Here is a 16,159-nt window from a genome sequence, read left to right on the forward strand (position 1 = left end):
CGATCTAGAAAAGAAGAAATAGCCTACTTACTCTACATTTAACTGCAAAATGTAGATACGTTATAGATAACATTAATTCTATATCGCAACAATTAACAGAATGTTATTCCACATGCAAAAATAAGTAAAAAATGAACAACTACACATTTTTGTTTTAATTCTCGTTTTCAAGAAGATACAGTTCGTACATGTCTCGGTAAGAACTGGCCTGGCACGCGCACGTGATAAATTTTTTAATTTATTTTGCACGAAAAGAAAGAAGTTTTCTCGAGAAGGTGAGGGAGAAAGAACAAAAACGAAAAAATCGAGCAAAGATTGAACGCCAGAACGCGGGTAGCTGTCGCCTGCCGATATTGTTGTATATATCATCTCCACAGCATATTTCGCCAAAGTTTTCCTCTTTCAAATTGTAAACAAAACATGACTTGAAAGTTTCTTTTGACGTAACTCTTGGTACAAATATCTGAAGTATAGCCTGTCATGGTTATTTTTATTTTCATTATATTATTAACATTTTTTATTTTCGGTTAGACCTTTACTTTTTGAAATCAATTGAAAAATGTAAGTAGAAAATGGCCCCACTTATCTGTCCTTTTCACTTTGATTCTAATTCACACGTATTTATATGTTTATAATATTAACGACATTACATATCATTCTGCTTCTGCAATGAGGTAGCTGCTACTGTAAAAGCATAAAACATCTCCAATGATGGACCTCGTAATTTTTGTAGAAATTAGTTTACTTCGGCAACTGTTAGTTTTGGGGAGAAACGCTTAGCAGATTCGGTATTGCGTCATAAGAATCTATTACGATTAAATATTGCCCTGTAAGAAACTGAAAAAATTTTAAATTTACTCAACAGAATATTTAATGCTAATTTACGTTTTCGGACAACGACGTACCAGTAACAGATACGGTTACTACATTAATTAAACTGGGGTCCATAATTGAGCGATCAACAGGAAGATAGAACATACGAAATCACTCTCGGCATCCTGCGTCATAAATTGTGCGTTCCTTTCAGGACACGGTTAGTCTTACCGTGATCGTCCTAGAAGTTGGTTCCCCACAGTTGAGTTAAACATTTTATTCATATGATAGTTGCTATATCCTTGATCGACCATAGTAAAAAGTGTGCGACAACGTATTTCATCGTACAAGAGAAAATAATGGACATTTGAGTTTTTAACTATTTTTTTCAATAGAGCTATTCAATAATCCAAATGTACATTTTACTCCGGAGAATGCAGCACGGAAATATTTCATCGTGGATATGGCTATCCCTTTTATCATTAACGACGATTTATGTGTCGACCAAAGCAACCACGCTAGACCGAGTAACCATGAGGAAGGTACTTCCAGCGTACGCGCTTTTGGAAAACGCCGATTCTCTAAATTTCAGCAGATGTCGGACGGAGATTGATGAATTTCGTAGTGCTGTTGACAACAAGATAATGTGGGCTCTAAGAGGTAAATGTGACTTTCAAGATATATTGATGATTTTCGTTCGACAAAGCTACTGCCAGTCCATTGCCAACAAAGGAAGAAAGGAAATAGACCGAACAAAATATGTATAAGGCTATAGTGATATACAATTCGAATAATTATAAGCTGTGGCTGTGATTGTGTTTCCTGACAAACGGTTGTTCACACGTGGAACACGTTTATACCGTAGAAAATTCATCCCAATAACAACAAAAAGATCTTGTGCGTAATCGCCAGAATTCTTCTAGTCCTGATCATGTCGCGATTGTATGAACTGCATAATTTTATGTCGAGTTGAACCTCAACCCCAAGACTTCCTTCGCATCTTGAGCAAGAAACTAGTTCCTTCGTTGGAAGTGCGGAAAAGTGAACGGTCATAGTCGTAGCTGTTTTTCTTATTCCAACGAACTGCATCTTCTGCCTTTAAACATGAAACGACAAATTCTGCATTCAACTTCCTTACCGCTTCAAATCCTTATCGCCAATTGTATCATGAGTTGTTTCCAATGAAATATTATATATTCTTTAAGCGTTGGATACAAGTGGAGTGCCACCCGGGGGATTTCTGAACGGGCACAGTTATTGGTTAGGAGATCGCCTAGCTTGCACCAGCCTCTCTCAAAATCTCACGCTGTTTATCGCGGAGCAGAAACGACAGAACAATACGCTATACCGGAATCCGGACGAGGAGCATCCACCTTTTGAATTTCATTTTTTTCTTGGACACATGCGGCACAATAGCACTATGCAATATCACTTAGAACTACCACACGATGTAAACACCTGGATATCCTCCATATTCCGATTGGCATAACGAATTAGATTTACATTACCGGCTTTTATGACTGTGATGAACACTTCTTTTAGGATTTGATAGCACTTGGACTTTGTCTACCGGCTTCCTGCACTAAACACGATGTAGCTACAATGCTAGATAGAGTCTTCCATAATGAAACTCTTTTCATTGGAAAACTTTTTGCCGTGAACTTCAGACTCATCAAAGTCACTGATTTGGTGAATGATTATCAATGGCTCCTCTCTACAAAGATGATCTCCATCATGTACGTAAATTCCAGGCTCCTAATCGACAGTCCGAATTTCTATCCTCAATCGACATAAATACAAGTATCACGATCGGCGTTCGACTAAATATCCTGTAGAAACCTTAAAACTTTGATTACAGAGGAGTTTTGCTATTGTTGTGTACTACCGTGACAGCAGCCACAGTATACGATTATTTCGCCCATCGAAACGGTGCAAACAGCGAAAAGGAAATCGTTGCACTCAAAAATGGAAATACGAAGGGTAAGCGATACATACGATGATACCGAGTATTCTGGATGTTCATGATTCTGATCGCCTCGAGTTTATCTCATGAGAATCTGTGTAACGTACGGTTAACTTTGAATAGAAGTGGAGAACGCAAGGAAAGTAAAATGCAAAACCAGTGACGATGAATCCGCACTCTTAGAATCGGAGGAACAAAATTGCATGAACCAATATCTGCTCAGTTTTTCGCTGCTCAGAAATGGACGGCAATTATTTAAAATACGAGAGAGTACAGATTCTCTGCGTATATTCTACGGTATGAGAGTGTTGGGAATGCTATGGATTATTTTTGGGCATTTGGCCATGTTCAGCTTTCATGCTATGGGTAAGAAATGGGCCTCGATCGCGTTTTAATTTCACTAGTCCATTCCGATTTATGATATAGCACGACATGTTTAACGACACCAATCGTGTGCGTAGCTAACAAGGCGCTTTTCAACATGTTGGGCGGTGATATACTCAACGAAATCATAAATAATCCAACGTTTCCGGTGGACACGTTTTTCTTTATGAGTGGTTTTCTGTCGGCTTATAATTTCGTCAAGGAACAACAAAAAATGAGGAGACTATCGTCTATAACAGAAAGGGCGAATATATTCTTTCAAATAATTATGAAACGATATATTAGGTATAGATGATTTCAATATGTCCTTATGTTTTAATTTATGCATGATGCAAATACCATGATAATGAAATAAATACATTAACTTCGAAGGCTCACACCTGCATATTTCGTCGTTATACTCATAGCGATATTGACTTTTACCTGGCATGATCATGTATCAGCATATTTACTCTTTGAGTATCCAAGTGATATGTGTTCCAAATATTGGTGGACTAATATACTTTACATAAACAACTTATACAGCTGGCATGATGCAGTACGTATACTTTCTCATATAATTTATTGCAAACATTGTTCGCGTTACTACAAAAGAATCGTTTCGAAGAGAAATACTGTTTGCAGTGTCTCTCATGGAGTTGGTACTTGCCCAATGATATGCAGTTCTTCATATTTGGTGTTTTTCTCCTATTGTTATCGATCACGTGAGTTTGAAATTTGGGTTTACAGTCATTCATTGGCCAGTTTTAGCCGACCACTAAAATCGACTGTTTCAGGCATTACAATATTGCCATTGGCTTAGGCGTTTTTAGCTTAGTTTCATCCATACTATCAGTCTCTTACGTAGGATACAAGCGTAATTACCAGCCTACGTAAGTATACAAAATGTTTAACATCTTTCATTTTATAACATAATTTATGACATAGGGAATATGTAAATATATAAAAATTTACTTTCCTAGGATAGACAATTTATATACCTCGGGGACAGACTTTTATATACGACCGTGGTGTAGAATACCGCCATACATCATAGGAATTGCCACATGTCTCTTTCTTACAAAATGCAATTTCAAATTACATTTATCAAAAGTAATGTATACAGTTCATTCATTACAACTATATTCCTGTACATCTTTTTATAATCCAATTAAATTTATCTTACAGAAAAGCTTAATCATTGGATGGATCTTGGCATCTTTATGTAATGGTACGATTCTCTTCGGACTCGATAACAAGAACATACCCTTATATCTATCCGTTCTTTATTTGGGCTTCAGTAGAACGGGCTGGGCACTGAGTACTGCCTGGGTGGTAGTTGTATGCACTACGAATAATTCCTGTAAGTCGATATTTTTCATGCGTCACGCACTCATTAGTGCGTTATTGTTATCCTTCTTACTGTAAAAAAACTCTTTGTGTAATGCGAAGTATTTAACTTTTGTAAATTACATCCAAGTATATTTGATACGTTTGCAGGGATCGTGAAGAAAATCTTATCCCTAGATATATTCGCTGTTTTGAGTAAATTTACGTATGGTGTTTATCTTCTAAACCCTATTTTGATAACATCGGCTTTACTTTCACAATATTATCCTTTCTACTTTGATAAAGTCACCATTGTAAGTATAATGAAATTATTTCATTTGGACAATTTCGACGTGGTATTAGTACTATGAAATAACGTTTCTATTTTTCAGTGTATTCTGTTCCTTGCAATCGTTATTTGTAGCTTCGCTGCTTCTATTGTGTTATTCCTAACAGTCGAAATGCCGTTTGCATCACTCCTGAAATTACATAGTAGTGCACCAAAGAAAAGGAAAGAAGTTGGTGTTGATAAAGTTCTCTGAGTCTTTAAATTATTAAATTAAATTAATAACAGCAAGTTAACCTTCCATATGTTAAAATATAGAAAAATATATATGTTTACAACGACGATCTCCGGATTTACTGTAATTCATTGTTTCACAACATTTCATTATACATGATTCACAATGTTGTTTAATATTTTCAAACACCTAGTTGGGGAATTAATTAAGAGAATCACTTGCGCAAAAGTTTTGCACGTCCTTCTAAGAAAGAGATTTGAACGACGAAAAGAAGCTCGTATACAAATAAATATAGATCACTGAAAGAGAAGAAAAAGTCTGCCGTTCAGTACACGACGACCTTCTGCAGTTGTTTCTCGTTTCTAGTACTACCAGTTGCCTTGCATGTTAAAAAGCAAAAGACTTGGAGAACACGATAAGAAAATGCGTGTACAATGCTGCAGGTTCACGTACACAAAGTAAATCGTGCTGTCTCATACTGGAATTCTATTGATGATACAAATTTTTTAATAGGATTAAAATTTATTCTCATTCGACGTGCATAATACCTAATTTGACCACAAGCGCCACAAATTCCAACTTTACAGCTTCTTGATTTTTGTACGATCATGGCCTAACCGGTCGTCGTAAAACCATAATATAAACAAAGAATGATCGAAACCTAATCCATTATTCAGAATTCGAATGCACATGGAGTGTTTGAGACGCCGAACCCGAAAGTGATGTAGCAAAAAGATTATTTGCTGCAAGGAAGACAGGCTGACAAAGATTGCTTATCAGTATGAATAACTGTCAGATTTAATTTAAACGGATGGTATATACATTAAGTAAGGTCAGGCGTATTCGAAAAATACATCCGATGACATCTCGGACGAGACATATTGGCAGGAATAAGACAGGCTCCTGAGTTATTTAAATGTTTTGGAATTTGCGAGGATGGTTGATTTAATGTTATTGATCGCATTCCTTCTACACATGACAAGCCCACCATTACCAACACCCGGGTTATGCATCGACTTGAAAAATTCATGCCGGAATAAGAAGTGAGAGAAAGAGAGAAGAGAGAAGAGTCACAAGTCGCTGATCATGGCAGAAAACTGTTAATTTCTTAAGCGATAGAATATGTGTTCAATGACTTCGTAACGTTATTATTGCTCGGAGAGACAGAATTTTGTGCATTCAATTATAAAAGGTTGTAAAAATTTATTTATATAAATGGATAATAATATGAACATAGAGTATGAAATAGAGTATACTGACTCGGTGTATAAAATTTTGTATACAGTAATGTTGGAAGGATATTCGCACGGAACACAGACTAAGTCATACAATAGATTAAGAGAAGCAAATGTTAAGAACGTTACAGATCAACAAGTAAAGCGAAACCGTTTGCAGTTAATTTCCGTAAGAAGCGATCGTCAATTTCGGTCAGTGACTTCAAAGAGCTTTACAAAGTGTCGTTTCAGCGTAATGTTTCGTTATCTGGACACTGTATAGAACCTAGAATTTAACCTATTCGACAATACATCAGTTCCTCTGATTTAGGATTTGGATTTCTCACACGCTCTGCTAATTACCGATTACATTATATAGCCCCACACATATGAGTCTTGAACTGGAGCAGAATTTCCGAATTTCTGGCGCTACTGTAAAAATTATCCATATAACCATTAAGCCAAAGAGCATAATTTGAAGTTAAAAGATATGTTGAAACATTCTCTATATTTGACGAAACTACACTGTAAATTTGAGAATTTGGTCATTGTAACATTCATTTGAAATATGTCACCCCCAATGGAAAATGATTGAACAAAATTTTGGTGACAACCTGTAGCATTTACTTCTAGAATATCAAGAAACTTTTCATTATTTCTCGCCTTATAAAAAAAAAATTATTCAAAATATCAATTTCCACAACATGTGCAAAAATCATCGAAACAGCAGAGCAGTTAGCTGTTGCGAATTCTCAGCTAATTAGTGATCAGATCAGGTTTGCAACTGATCGATTGATATCGCGAACCGTAATCGCTATTAACGCTCAAGGTAGAGGTAAATTAAAGATGCAGAGTGATGTCATGTTTACTTGATTTATTTACACCGTTTAGTATACACTAGCAAATTAAGATGTTGACCGATTGAAGATTGGAAAACTACTGTCGTTCGGAGATGATGTTGTCGCGGATGAAAATTAGTAATGGGTGTGTACAAAGTACGGAACCAGCGGATTCGTTGAGAATATGAGAATGTCACAGAGCCATAAATTGCCTATAGAAAAGCCAAGGGAAGGGGCCTAAAGAACATCATGCATGTCATCGAAACAATAACGTAGACAATGATCCAGGGTCAGAAGACAGTAACAGCATGGCAACCTCTGACACGAGAGCAGGCGACACCCGCTCCATTAGGGCCAACCCCATAGTATACAAACCTTGCCAAAATCAGTTCTCGACACTCTCTGTTCTAACACTCTAACCGTCGCTCTGTTGAATTCACATAATAAAATCTGCGTATCTAACATATCTAAAGTCTGAATTTTTCTTACCTTGCTCGTGAAACGTTTAAATCCACGCGAAATTATTCGAACAACACGGGGAAACGACCAGTGATTTTTTAATTTCATCACTCCCCGTGTCTTCGACGTAACAAGAGCAACGATTATTGCTGCTAATTGGATAGGGAAAAGACTGATGGGTAAGGATGGGTGTTGGCTGCCGCCAATCAACGGTCGGTTATAGGTAGTGTTGTACATGGAAACCGCGCCTTCGGAATAGACAATAACTCAAAGGAATGCTTCAACTTTTAAAGATACTTGTGTGATCTTAAGGGTCATAACTATAAAAATGCTAAAATTTATGATGACCCTAATCTTCTTACGATTCTTGAGGATCCGCAATAACGGTGTTTAAACATCTGGTGGATATCTTACACAAGGATAGAGGTTGGTTTAAGTAGAGAGTCACAGGACGTAGCAGGCGGCCCAACCCAAATCCCGAACAGTTAGCTGTCACTAAAACGACAAATTAGAGACGCCTGTGATAATGACTGTAGCCACACAAGGCCTTAGTTAGGTCCCGGGACCCGCAATAATCCCAAGGAACCGTCATCTTGCTAAACCTACAACTAACGACGAACGCGAAGTGTCTCGCGGCCCTGACTCAACGATTCCCTTTTCAGCGGCTTTTTTGGACCTTACTGTAGTATCGCGGAAAAATTGTTCAAAAAAGACTGACGAAATATATACAGTGTTGCAAAGGGATCGAGAAGCTTCAATAGGACTAATGGCCCATCGATATGCATTCGGTACCTCAGTCAACAGTCGGTTGCTAGTAAAGAGTCGAGTTGCGAGGAGTTCAGTAGTTGCAAATGAACAGTTGAGTCGACAGTGAGTTCGGAGCAACAGTCGGAATACAGTCCACGTAACAACCACTACTAATATTAATAAATGTACTGTTAAATTAATACGCCGAGTAGTCCTTTGGCACCCTTCACGTCCTACACCGCATGACAATTATAAATAACAAGGATTTCAAGTAAATTTAAGTACGAAAAGTACAAACACCGAGTACTGTATGAAGAAATATGGTGTTATTCGAAATCACGAGCACTATATGACGAAATAGGGTATCATTTTTAAACGCGAGCATGTTCTAGTTGACACGACACGAGGTCAAACTCCGAAAAGATAATAAATGATATGTGACGAAAGGAATTAGTTACGCCACGAGGCTTAGTATAGATCGTATTACCAACCGTCGCTCGCGGTCCTACAGCGTCACGGACGGATCGTCTTATCTGCCCGACGAAACACTTACAATGTATCGACGAGAGCATTGATATTACCAAGCAGGGAGTTCTATAAACGTCAATTTCGGTCCGTTATTTCATTCTCAGAAAGAAACCGACTACGCGATCATCGGCGCGAGCGGTGGCGTGATCTGAGCGTAGTGGAGGTTGTCTCCCCGAGAAGACAAGGAATTGATCTAAGGGCAGTCAGTCTCATTTGAAGATTCAAACGACATACATCGAGAGATCTGGCGATTAAAAATAAAGTCGTTTAGTCTAACGAATTTATCGAGAAATATCAAAAGTCGAGTCGAATTCGGTGTGAAACTCATCAGCTCGCGAATGCCGCGTAAATAGTCTCGTATAGTCGTTCAAACGGAAACGTCGATCTGAGGGTTAGTATCGGCATTAGAAACGGTTAGTTCAGTACCGTTCGTGACTTCGAATCATCAACTGCTCCACCAAGCTTCAGGTAAGAACAGTTCCCCTTCAGAAAATAGAGTCTCACTGAAGCTCTTTTTTTACGATACTATCTTCTCCACTAGATGTGGTGTAAATAAGCTCTTCAGTTTCTGAGTATTCAGAGGAAGTAGGCATTCTTGCTTGGGGATATCATCAAAAAGAACTAGAAAATCATTTTTTTTTTTTTTTTCAAATTTGAAAACAAAACAAGGTAACGCCAGTAGTATTCAATGCGAGGAGTGGCTTTGTTTAATGCTCGATACAATGGTTGAAGGATTGATCGCCAGAACGCGCGTAGCAGTCGTCTGCCGATATTGTTGTATATATCATCCCCATAGTGTATTGCGCCAAAGTTTTCCTCCTTCAAATTCTAAACAAAACACAATTTTCAAGTATCTTTTGACGCAACTCCTGGCACAAACGTCTGCAGTATCGCGTGCAGTCGTTACATTTTCTGTTAGACTTTTAGTTTCTTAAATAAATTAAAAAATGTAATTAGAAAATGGCCCCACTTAGCTGTCCTTTTCACTTTGATTCTAATTCACTCGTATTTATATGTTTATAATAATAACGACTATACATATCATTCTACTCCTGCAATGAGATAGCTGCTACTGTAAAAGCATAAAACATCTCCAATGATGGAACCCGGAAATTTGTTTTTAAATTGGTTTACTTCGGTAACTGTTAGTTTTGGGGAGAAACGCTTTTGACGTCATCTAGACGAATTTAGAAGAATCTATTACGATCAAATACTGAACCGCAAAAAACTGAAAAAATTTTAAAATTTTCTCAACGGAGTATCCATATGCTAATTCACGTTACCAATAACCACAACCACATACCAATAACAGACGCAGTTGCGAAATTATTTCAACTGCGGTCCGTAACTAGGTGATCAAAAATAAGATGGAACAGGCGAAATCACTCCCGGCATCCTACGTGATAAATTGTGCGTTCCTTGCTGGACACGGTTAGTCTTATCGCGATCTTCCTGGAAAAAGATGGTTCCCTATAGTTGAGTTAAACATTGCATTCATATTATAGTAGCCATATTCTTGATCGACCATAGTAAAAATCGTGCTACAACGTATTTCACCGTATAAGAGAAAATAATAGACGTCTCAGTTCGTAACCATTTTTTTCAATAGAGATATTCAATAATCCGAATGTAAATTTTACTCCAGAGCATGCAGTATAGAAACATTTCGTCATGGATATGGTTATCGCTTTTATTAACAACGATTTACGTGCCGACACAAGGGACATCGCTAGACCCAGTGACCATGAGGCAAATACTACCAGTATACGCGGTTTTGGAAAATGTCGATCTTCTAAATTCCAGCAGATGTCGGACGGAGATTGATGAATTTCGTAATGCTGTTGACAACCAGATACCTTGGGGTTTAAGAGGTAAACAGAACTTTTAAGGTATTGTGAATGAATCTCTACTGCCAGCTGATTGCATACAAAAGAAGGATAAAACAAATTACATTAAACATAAAACACATAGTCGTATAACCGTTACATAAGAACGTACAACCATAAATGGATATAGAATTCAAATAACTATACACCGTGCTTGCGGCTGTGTTTCGTGACATGTCGCATCCCTTATTCGCATGTAAAACGCATTTGTACCGTAACAAATTAATAAAAGTAAAAACAACTCTCATGCAACCGCCAGAATTCTTTTAGCGACGATTATGTCGCGGTTGTATCAACTGCATAATTTTAAGTCGAGTTGAACCCCGACCCTGAAACTTCATTCGCACCTAGCTTAAGAAACTAAATCCTTCGTTTGAAATACGGAAAAACGACAGTCATAGTCGTAGCTGTCTTTCTTTATCCCAACAAACTGCATTCTCTGGCTTTAAACACGAAACGTCAAATTCGGCATTCAACTTCCTTATCGCTTAAAATCATTATCGCCAATTGTATCATCACATGTTCCCAATGCAGTATCATATATTCTTTAAGTCCTGGACACCAGTGGCGTGCCACCCGGGGGATTTATGAGCGGGCACAATTATTGGTTAGGAGATCGTATGGGTTGCACCATTCTTTCCCAAAATCGCACGTTGTTTGTCTCGGAGGGGAAACGAAAGAACAATACGATATATCGCAACCCGAACCAGGAGCATCCACCTTTTGAGCTCCGTTTTTTTATTGGACGCATGCGGCACAGTAGCATTATGCAATATCACCAAGAAGTACTAGAAGAAGTAAGCACGTACATATCTCATGTACCTCGTCAGCATAACGAAACAGATTTACAATGCAGAGTTTTACGACTGTGACAAACGTTTTTGTAAGGACTTGATTACGCTTGGACTTTGTTTACCGGCATCCTGCACAAAAGGAGAGGTAGCCACGATGCTAGATAAAATATTGCACAACGAGACTCTTCACATCGGCAAACTTTTTGCTATACACTTTAGGCTCATCGAAGTCACTGATTTGGTGAATGATTATCAATGGCTACACTCTGCAAAGATGATCTCCATCATGTACGTAAATTTCAAGCTCCTAATCCAGTTCGAATTTCTATTCTCAATCGACATAAACAAGTATCACGATCGGCGTTCGACTAAATATCCTGTAGAAACCTTAAAACTTTGATTACAGAGGAGTTTTGCTATTGTTGTGTACTACCGTGACAGCAGCCACAGTATACGATTATTTCGCCCATCGAAACCGCGTAAACAGCGAAAAGGAAATCGTTGCACTCAAAAATGGAAATACGAAGGGTAAGCGATACATACGATGATACCGAGTATTCTGGATGTTAATGATTCTGATCGCCTCGAGTTTATTTCATGAGAATCTGTGTAACGTACGGTTAACTTTGAACAGAATTGGAGAACGCAACAGAAGGAAAAGGCAAAACCGATTACGATGAACTGGCACGCTCGGAATCGAGGGAACAAAATCGCATGGCCCAATATCTGCTATGTTTTTCACTCCTTAGACATGTACAGCGAATATTTAAAGTACAAGAGGGTGCAAAGGCTTTGCGTATATTCCACGGTATGAGAGTGTTGGGAACGCTATGGGTAATACTGGCACATGTGATCTTATACGGATGGGGTGCTATGGGTAAGAAATGAACTTTACTCGCGGTTTAATTTCACTAGCCCATTCTGCTTTCTGATATAGCCCGACTTTTTTAATGACACCAATCATGTGTGCAGCTAACAAATCGCATACGTACATGATGGTCGGCGAAGTATCCTTACAAATAGTAAATAATCCGACATTCTCGGTGGACACGTTTTTCTTTATGAGTGGTTTTCTGACGTCTTACATTTTTCTGAAGGAAAAAGAAAAAATGGAGAAAGTACCGTCTATAACAGAAAGGGTGAAAATGTTCCTTCAAATAATTATGAAAAGATATATTAGGTATAGATGATTTCAATATGTCCTTATATTTCAATTTATGCGTGATGCAAATACAATGATAATGAAATAAATACATTAACTTTGAAGGCTCACACCTGCATATTTCGTCGTTATACTCATAGCGATATTGAATTTTACCTGGCATGATCATGCCTCAGCACTTCTTCCCTTTGAGCATCCAAATGCTAAGTGTTCCAAATATTGGTGGACTAATATCCTTTATATCAATAACTTCTACAGGTGGGATGATCTAGTACGTATACTTTCTTAGATAATTCATTGCAAGCATCTTTCGTATTACCAGAAAAGAATCGTTTCGAAGAGAAATACTGTTTGCAGTGTCTCACATGGAGTTGGTACCTGGCTAATGATATGCAGTTCTTCATATTTGGTATTTTTCTCCTATTGTTATCGATCACGTGAGTTCGAAATTTGGCTTTGTAGTCATGCATTGGCCAGTTTTAGCCGATCACTAAAATCGACTGTTTCAGGCATTACAATATAGCTAAGGGTATAGGAGTTGTTTCGCTAGTTTCGTCAATAGCATCCGTCGCTTATATAGGATACACTCTTAATTACGAGACTACGTTAGTATACAAAATGTTTAATACAATTTGTACCATTGGGAATATATAAACATACGTTTATCTTCTTCCTCAGCTTGGACGGACAATATAGCACTGGAACGTACCTTTATATACGACCGTGGTGTAGAATATCGCCTTACCTCATAGGAATGGCTACATGTCACCTTCTTACCACATGCAGCTACAAATTACGGTTATCGAAAGTAATATATACTGTTTCTATCAGTTATATCTACCTACCTACATTTCTGTGCGTCTATCAATAACGTGATTCAACGAATCTTTTAGAAATTCTTAGTCCTTGGTTGGACCTTGGCAATTCTGTGCAATTGCTTGATTCTATTTAGTCCCGTGAACCAAAACGTGCCCTTAAACTTAGCCGTTCTTTATTTGGCCCTCAGCAGAACGGGCTGGGCACTGGGTATTGCCTGGCTGGTAGTTGCATGCTCCACGAATCATGGCGGTAAGTCGATACTTTTCAACTCACTCATTAATGCTATAATGTTATTCCTCCTGTTGCGATAATATCCTTTTTGCAATGCGAGGTATTTAACGTGTTATAAACTGCAATCCATATATGTTTTATATTCGCAGGTATCGTGAACAAAATCTTGTCGCTGGATTTTCTCGTCCCCTTTAGTAAACTATCGTATGCTGCTTATCTCCTTAACCCTATTTTTATACTTTCGACTCTTTATTCAAGTTATTATCCTTTCTACATTGATAACATTACCTTCGTAAGTATAATGCAACTATTTCATTTGGACAATTTCGATATAATATTACTAGTGTATTCTGAAATAACAATTCTGTTTTTCAGGCTACCATGTTCGTTACAATGGCTGTTTGTAGTTTTAGTGCTTCTATTCTGTTATATGCAGCAGTCGAAATGCCGTTTATGTCACTCCTGCGATTGTATAATAGCGCACGAAGAAAAGTGTAGCGACATACTTCTTCCTGAATTATTCGCGTTCGTTGTAAACGTATTTATGATGGTGAATATTATAACAAACGTATAACAATTTACGGGAAATATTCCACATACCTGTTAAATATAAATATGTTAATTATACAAAAGTATAAATGTAACGAAAATCGTAATTAGAAACTCAAACGCATTCAGAACCTGCCGACCAATTCGGCACATGCAGTCGGTGAACTACAAAAATACCGGGTATCTATTCACGTCGCTGTAATGTTCGTCAGTATGACCATTTCCTTTAAAATGCGTTTTTAGAGTTATACGTTACTATTATCGCTATGCATGATAACAAATTTGACCATGTTTCGTCGCATATCTACTGGAATTTATTGGTAAAGCGAAGCTATTCCTTCTTTACATGAGCACTTATATAAGCACTAAAATACCGTTTGACAATTTTGCAATATGGATGTAATATGAGCATGGCAAGAACTGTGAGTTGTAAAAATTTATGAATATCAAAGGAATATTAAGAGTACAGCATACTTCGTAGTTTTTTAATTATTCGTCCTGTTCCATTTCAACGGCCTGAATAATGTACTAAATTTTTGCGAATTTGAGCTTTAATTAATCAGCACTATTAATATTCATCTATAAAATCGACAATGACTGAGTACGAAGACTGTTACGATGAGAAATTACAAGTTCGAGATACGTACGTTAGTTAGGTGAAGCATAGAAACGAGTGAAAAGATGTCAAGAACAAGAACAAGAATTTTAGGAAAAAAGTGATTTCCATCAAAGTTATGAAAATACAAATGTAGTTTATTTCCCGTTTTCTCTGATATATGATCCGAATGAGATGCTGTCAGGTGATGGTTACACACGTTGTATGAAAAACAGAAATCTGTTATGCTAATGATTATACAGCCAACATACCATTTGGAAAACAGTATTCTTCTAAATTCGAGTTGATGTCGAACGGAGTTAGTTAAATTTTGTAATGCTGTGAATAACCAGATAGTTTGGCGACTAAGAGGTAAATAAAACTTTTAAGATATCTTGACAAACGTTGTGCGACGAAGCTACGGAAAGTCGATCACGACTGCGGAAAGAAGAAGAATGCAAATCAATCGAAATACGCATATTCGATTACGATTTAACAAATTATACAGTCGGTTAAACTCAAAACACATGAAAATAATTGTTGTGCAACCGCGGCCGTTTCCCTGGGGGCAATTACGTCGCGTTACGTCGCGAATATGTCACGTGCATAATTTTTCATCGAATGAACCGTCGTAACAAAAGCATGGGCTTCATAGAAATGATGAACGTCGCCCAAATGAATCATGTGTTTTTCAAACGTTGGACACTAGTGGTATGCCACGCAGGACATTCGTCAACGAACACAATTATTCGATAGGGGATCGTCTGACTTTCTCCATGCTCTCTAAAAGTCACACGCCATTTCTGTGACAGAAAGTACGAAAGAACAATTCGATATACCGAAACGCGAACGAGGAACATCCGCCTTTTCAGTTTCGACTTTTTATTCGACGTATAGGGCACAATAGCGCTGTGGAATATCGCATAAAATCAAAATACAAAGTAGGTACATGGATATTTCAGTGTTTGCATCTCGAATCCATATATCCAACGATATGAGTCGCAATGCTACTTGGAATCAATATGTAATTATCCGTATGACTAATACAACAAATTAACACTGTACCTCATTAAAACAACTCATGACATTAATATATGACCTGCATTCTGTATCATACGCGAAGTTGTCACTATGATGGAGGAAGTATTCCATGATGAAATTCTTTTCGTCGGAATACTCTTTTTACAAACTTGAGGCTGATCGAAGTCTCCGATTTGACGGACGATCAACAATGGTTTCTCGCTACGAAATTCCAAGCTCGTTATTGAAAGTTCAAATTCTTGTCACCCATTGGGATACGTGCTATATATCTGGATCTGCGTCCGATGAAAAATCGACTAGAAACTT

General features: G+C 37.7%; 3 protein-coding genes across 6 annotated transcripts in view; 2 read left to right on the forward strand and 1 right to left on the reverse strand.

Moving 5' to 3' along the window:
- The window catches only part of LOC132904871 (monocarboxylate transporter 10-like), a 288,582-nt gene that overhangs the window by 142,901 nt on the left and 129,522 nt on the right, over nt 1-16,159 (reverse strand). The gene's annotated exons all lie outside the window — the stretch shown is intronic.
- LOC132905077 (nose resistant to fluoxetine protein 6-like) lies at nt 1,063-5,011 on the forward strand. The gene is made up of 13 exons (XM_060956027.1): nt 1,063-1,473; nt 2,019-2,263; nt 2,356-2,549; nt 2,672-2,793; nt 2,900-3,142; nt 3,238-3,445; nt 3,533-3,698; nt 3,785-3,864; nt 3,937-4,032; nt 4,123-4,252; nt 4,328-4,502; nt 4,640-4,782; nt 4,861-5,011. Exons 1-13 carry the CDS (start codon nt 1,227-1,229, stop codon nt 5,008-5,010), a joined length of 2,199 nt encoding a protein of 732 aa, XP_060812010.1. The 5' UTR covers nt 1,063-1,226; the 3' UTR covers nt 5,011.
- LOC132905078 (nose resistant to fluoxetine protein 6-like) lies at nt 10,226-14,247 on the forward strand. Its single transcript, XM_060956028.1, has 12 exons — nt 10,226-10,647; nt 11,215-11,459; nt 11,551-11,744; nt 11,863-11,999; nt 12,091-12,333; nt 12,429-12,636; nt 12,724-12,889; nt 12,976-13,055; nt 13,128-13,223; nt 13,297-13,426; nt 13,512-13,686; nt 13,818-14,247. The coding sequence occupies exons 1-12, from the start codon at nt 10,425-10,427 to the stop codon at nt 14,240-14,242; spliced, it is 2,322 nt and encodes a 773-aa protein (XP_060812011.1). The 5' UTR covers nt 10,226-10,424; the 3' UTR covers nt 14,243-14,247.

The sequence above is a fragment of the Bombus pascuorum genome, chromosome 3, assembly GCF_905332965.1.
Source record: "Bombus pascuorum chromosome 3, iyBomPasc1.1, whole genome shotgun sequence".
In the NCBI taxonomy this organism is placed as follows: Eukaryota; Metazoa; Arthropoda; class Insecta; order Hymenoptera; family Apidae; genus Bombus; species Bombus pascuorum.

Bases quoted from the DNA above. Each gene is read 5' to 3' on its own strand.
- LOC132905077 (XM_060956027.1), top strand. From the start codon at position 1,227: ATGTACATTTTACTCCGGAGAATGCAGCACGGAAATATTTCATCGTGG. The intron at 2,550-2,671 runs GTACGTAAATTC...CTTTGATTACAG, and splicing joins ACAAAGATGATCTCCATCAT to AGGAGTTTTGCTATTGTTGT. The intron at 4,253-4,327 runs GTAATGTATACA...TTTATCTTACAG, and splicing joins TCAAATTACATTTATCAAAA to AAAAGCTTAATCATTGGATG.
- LOC132905078 (XM_060956028.1), top strand. From the start codon at position 10,425: ATGCAGTATAGAAACATTTCGTCATGGATATGGTTATCGCTTTTATTA. The intron at 10,648-11,214 runs GTAAACAGAACT...ATATTCTTTAAG, and splicing joins GATACCTTGGGGTTTAAGAG to TCCTGGACACCAGTGGCGTG. The intron at 11,745-11,862 runs GTACGTAAATTT...CTTTGATTACAG, and splicing joins GCAAAGATGATCTCCATCAT to AGGAGTTTTGCTATTGTTGT.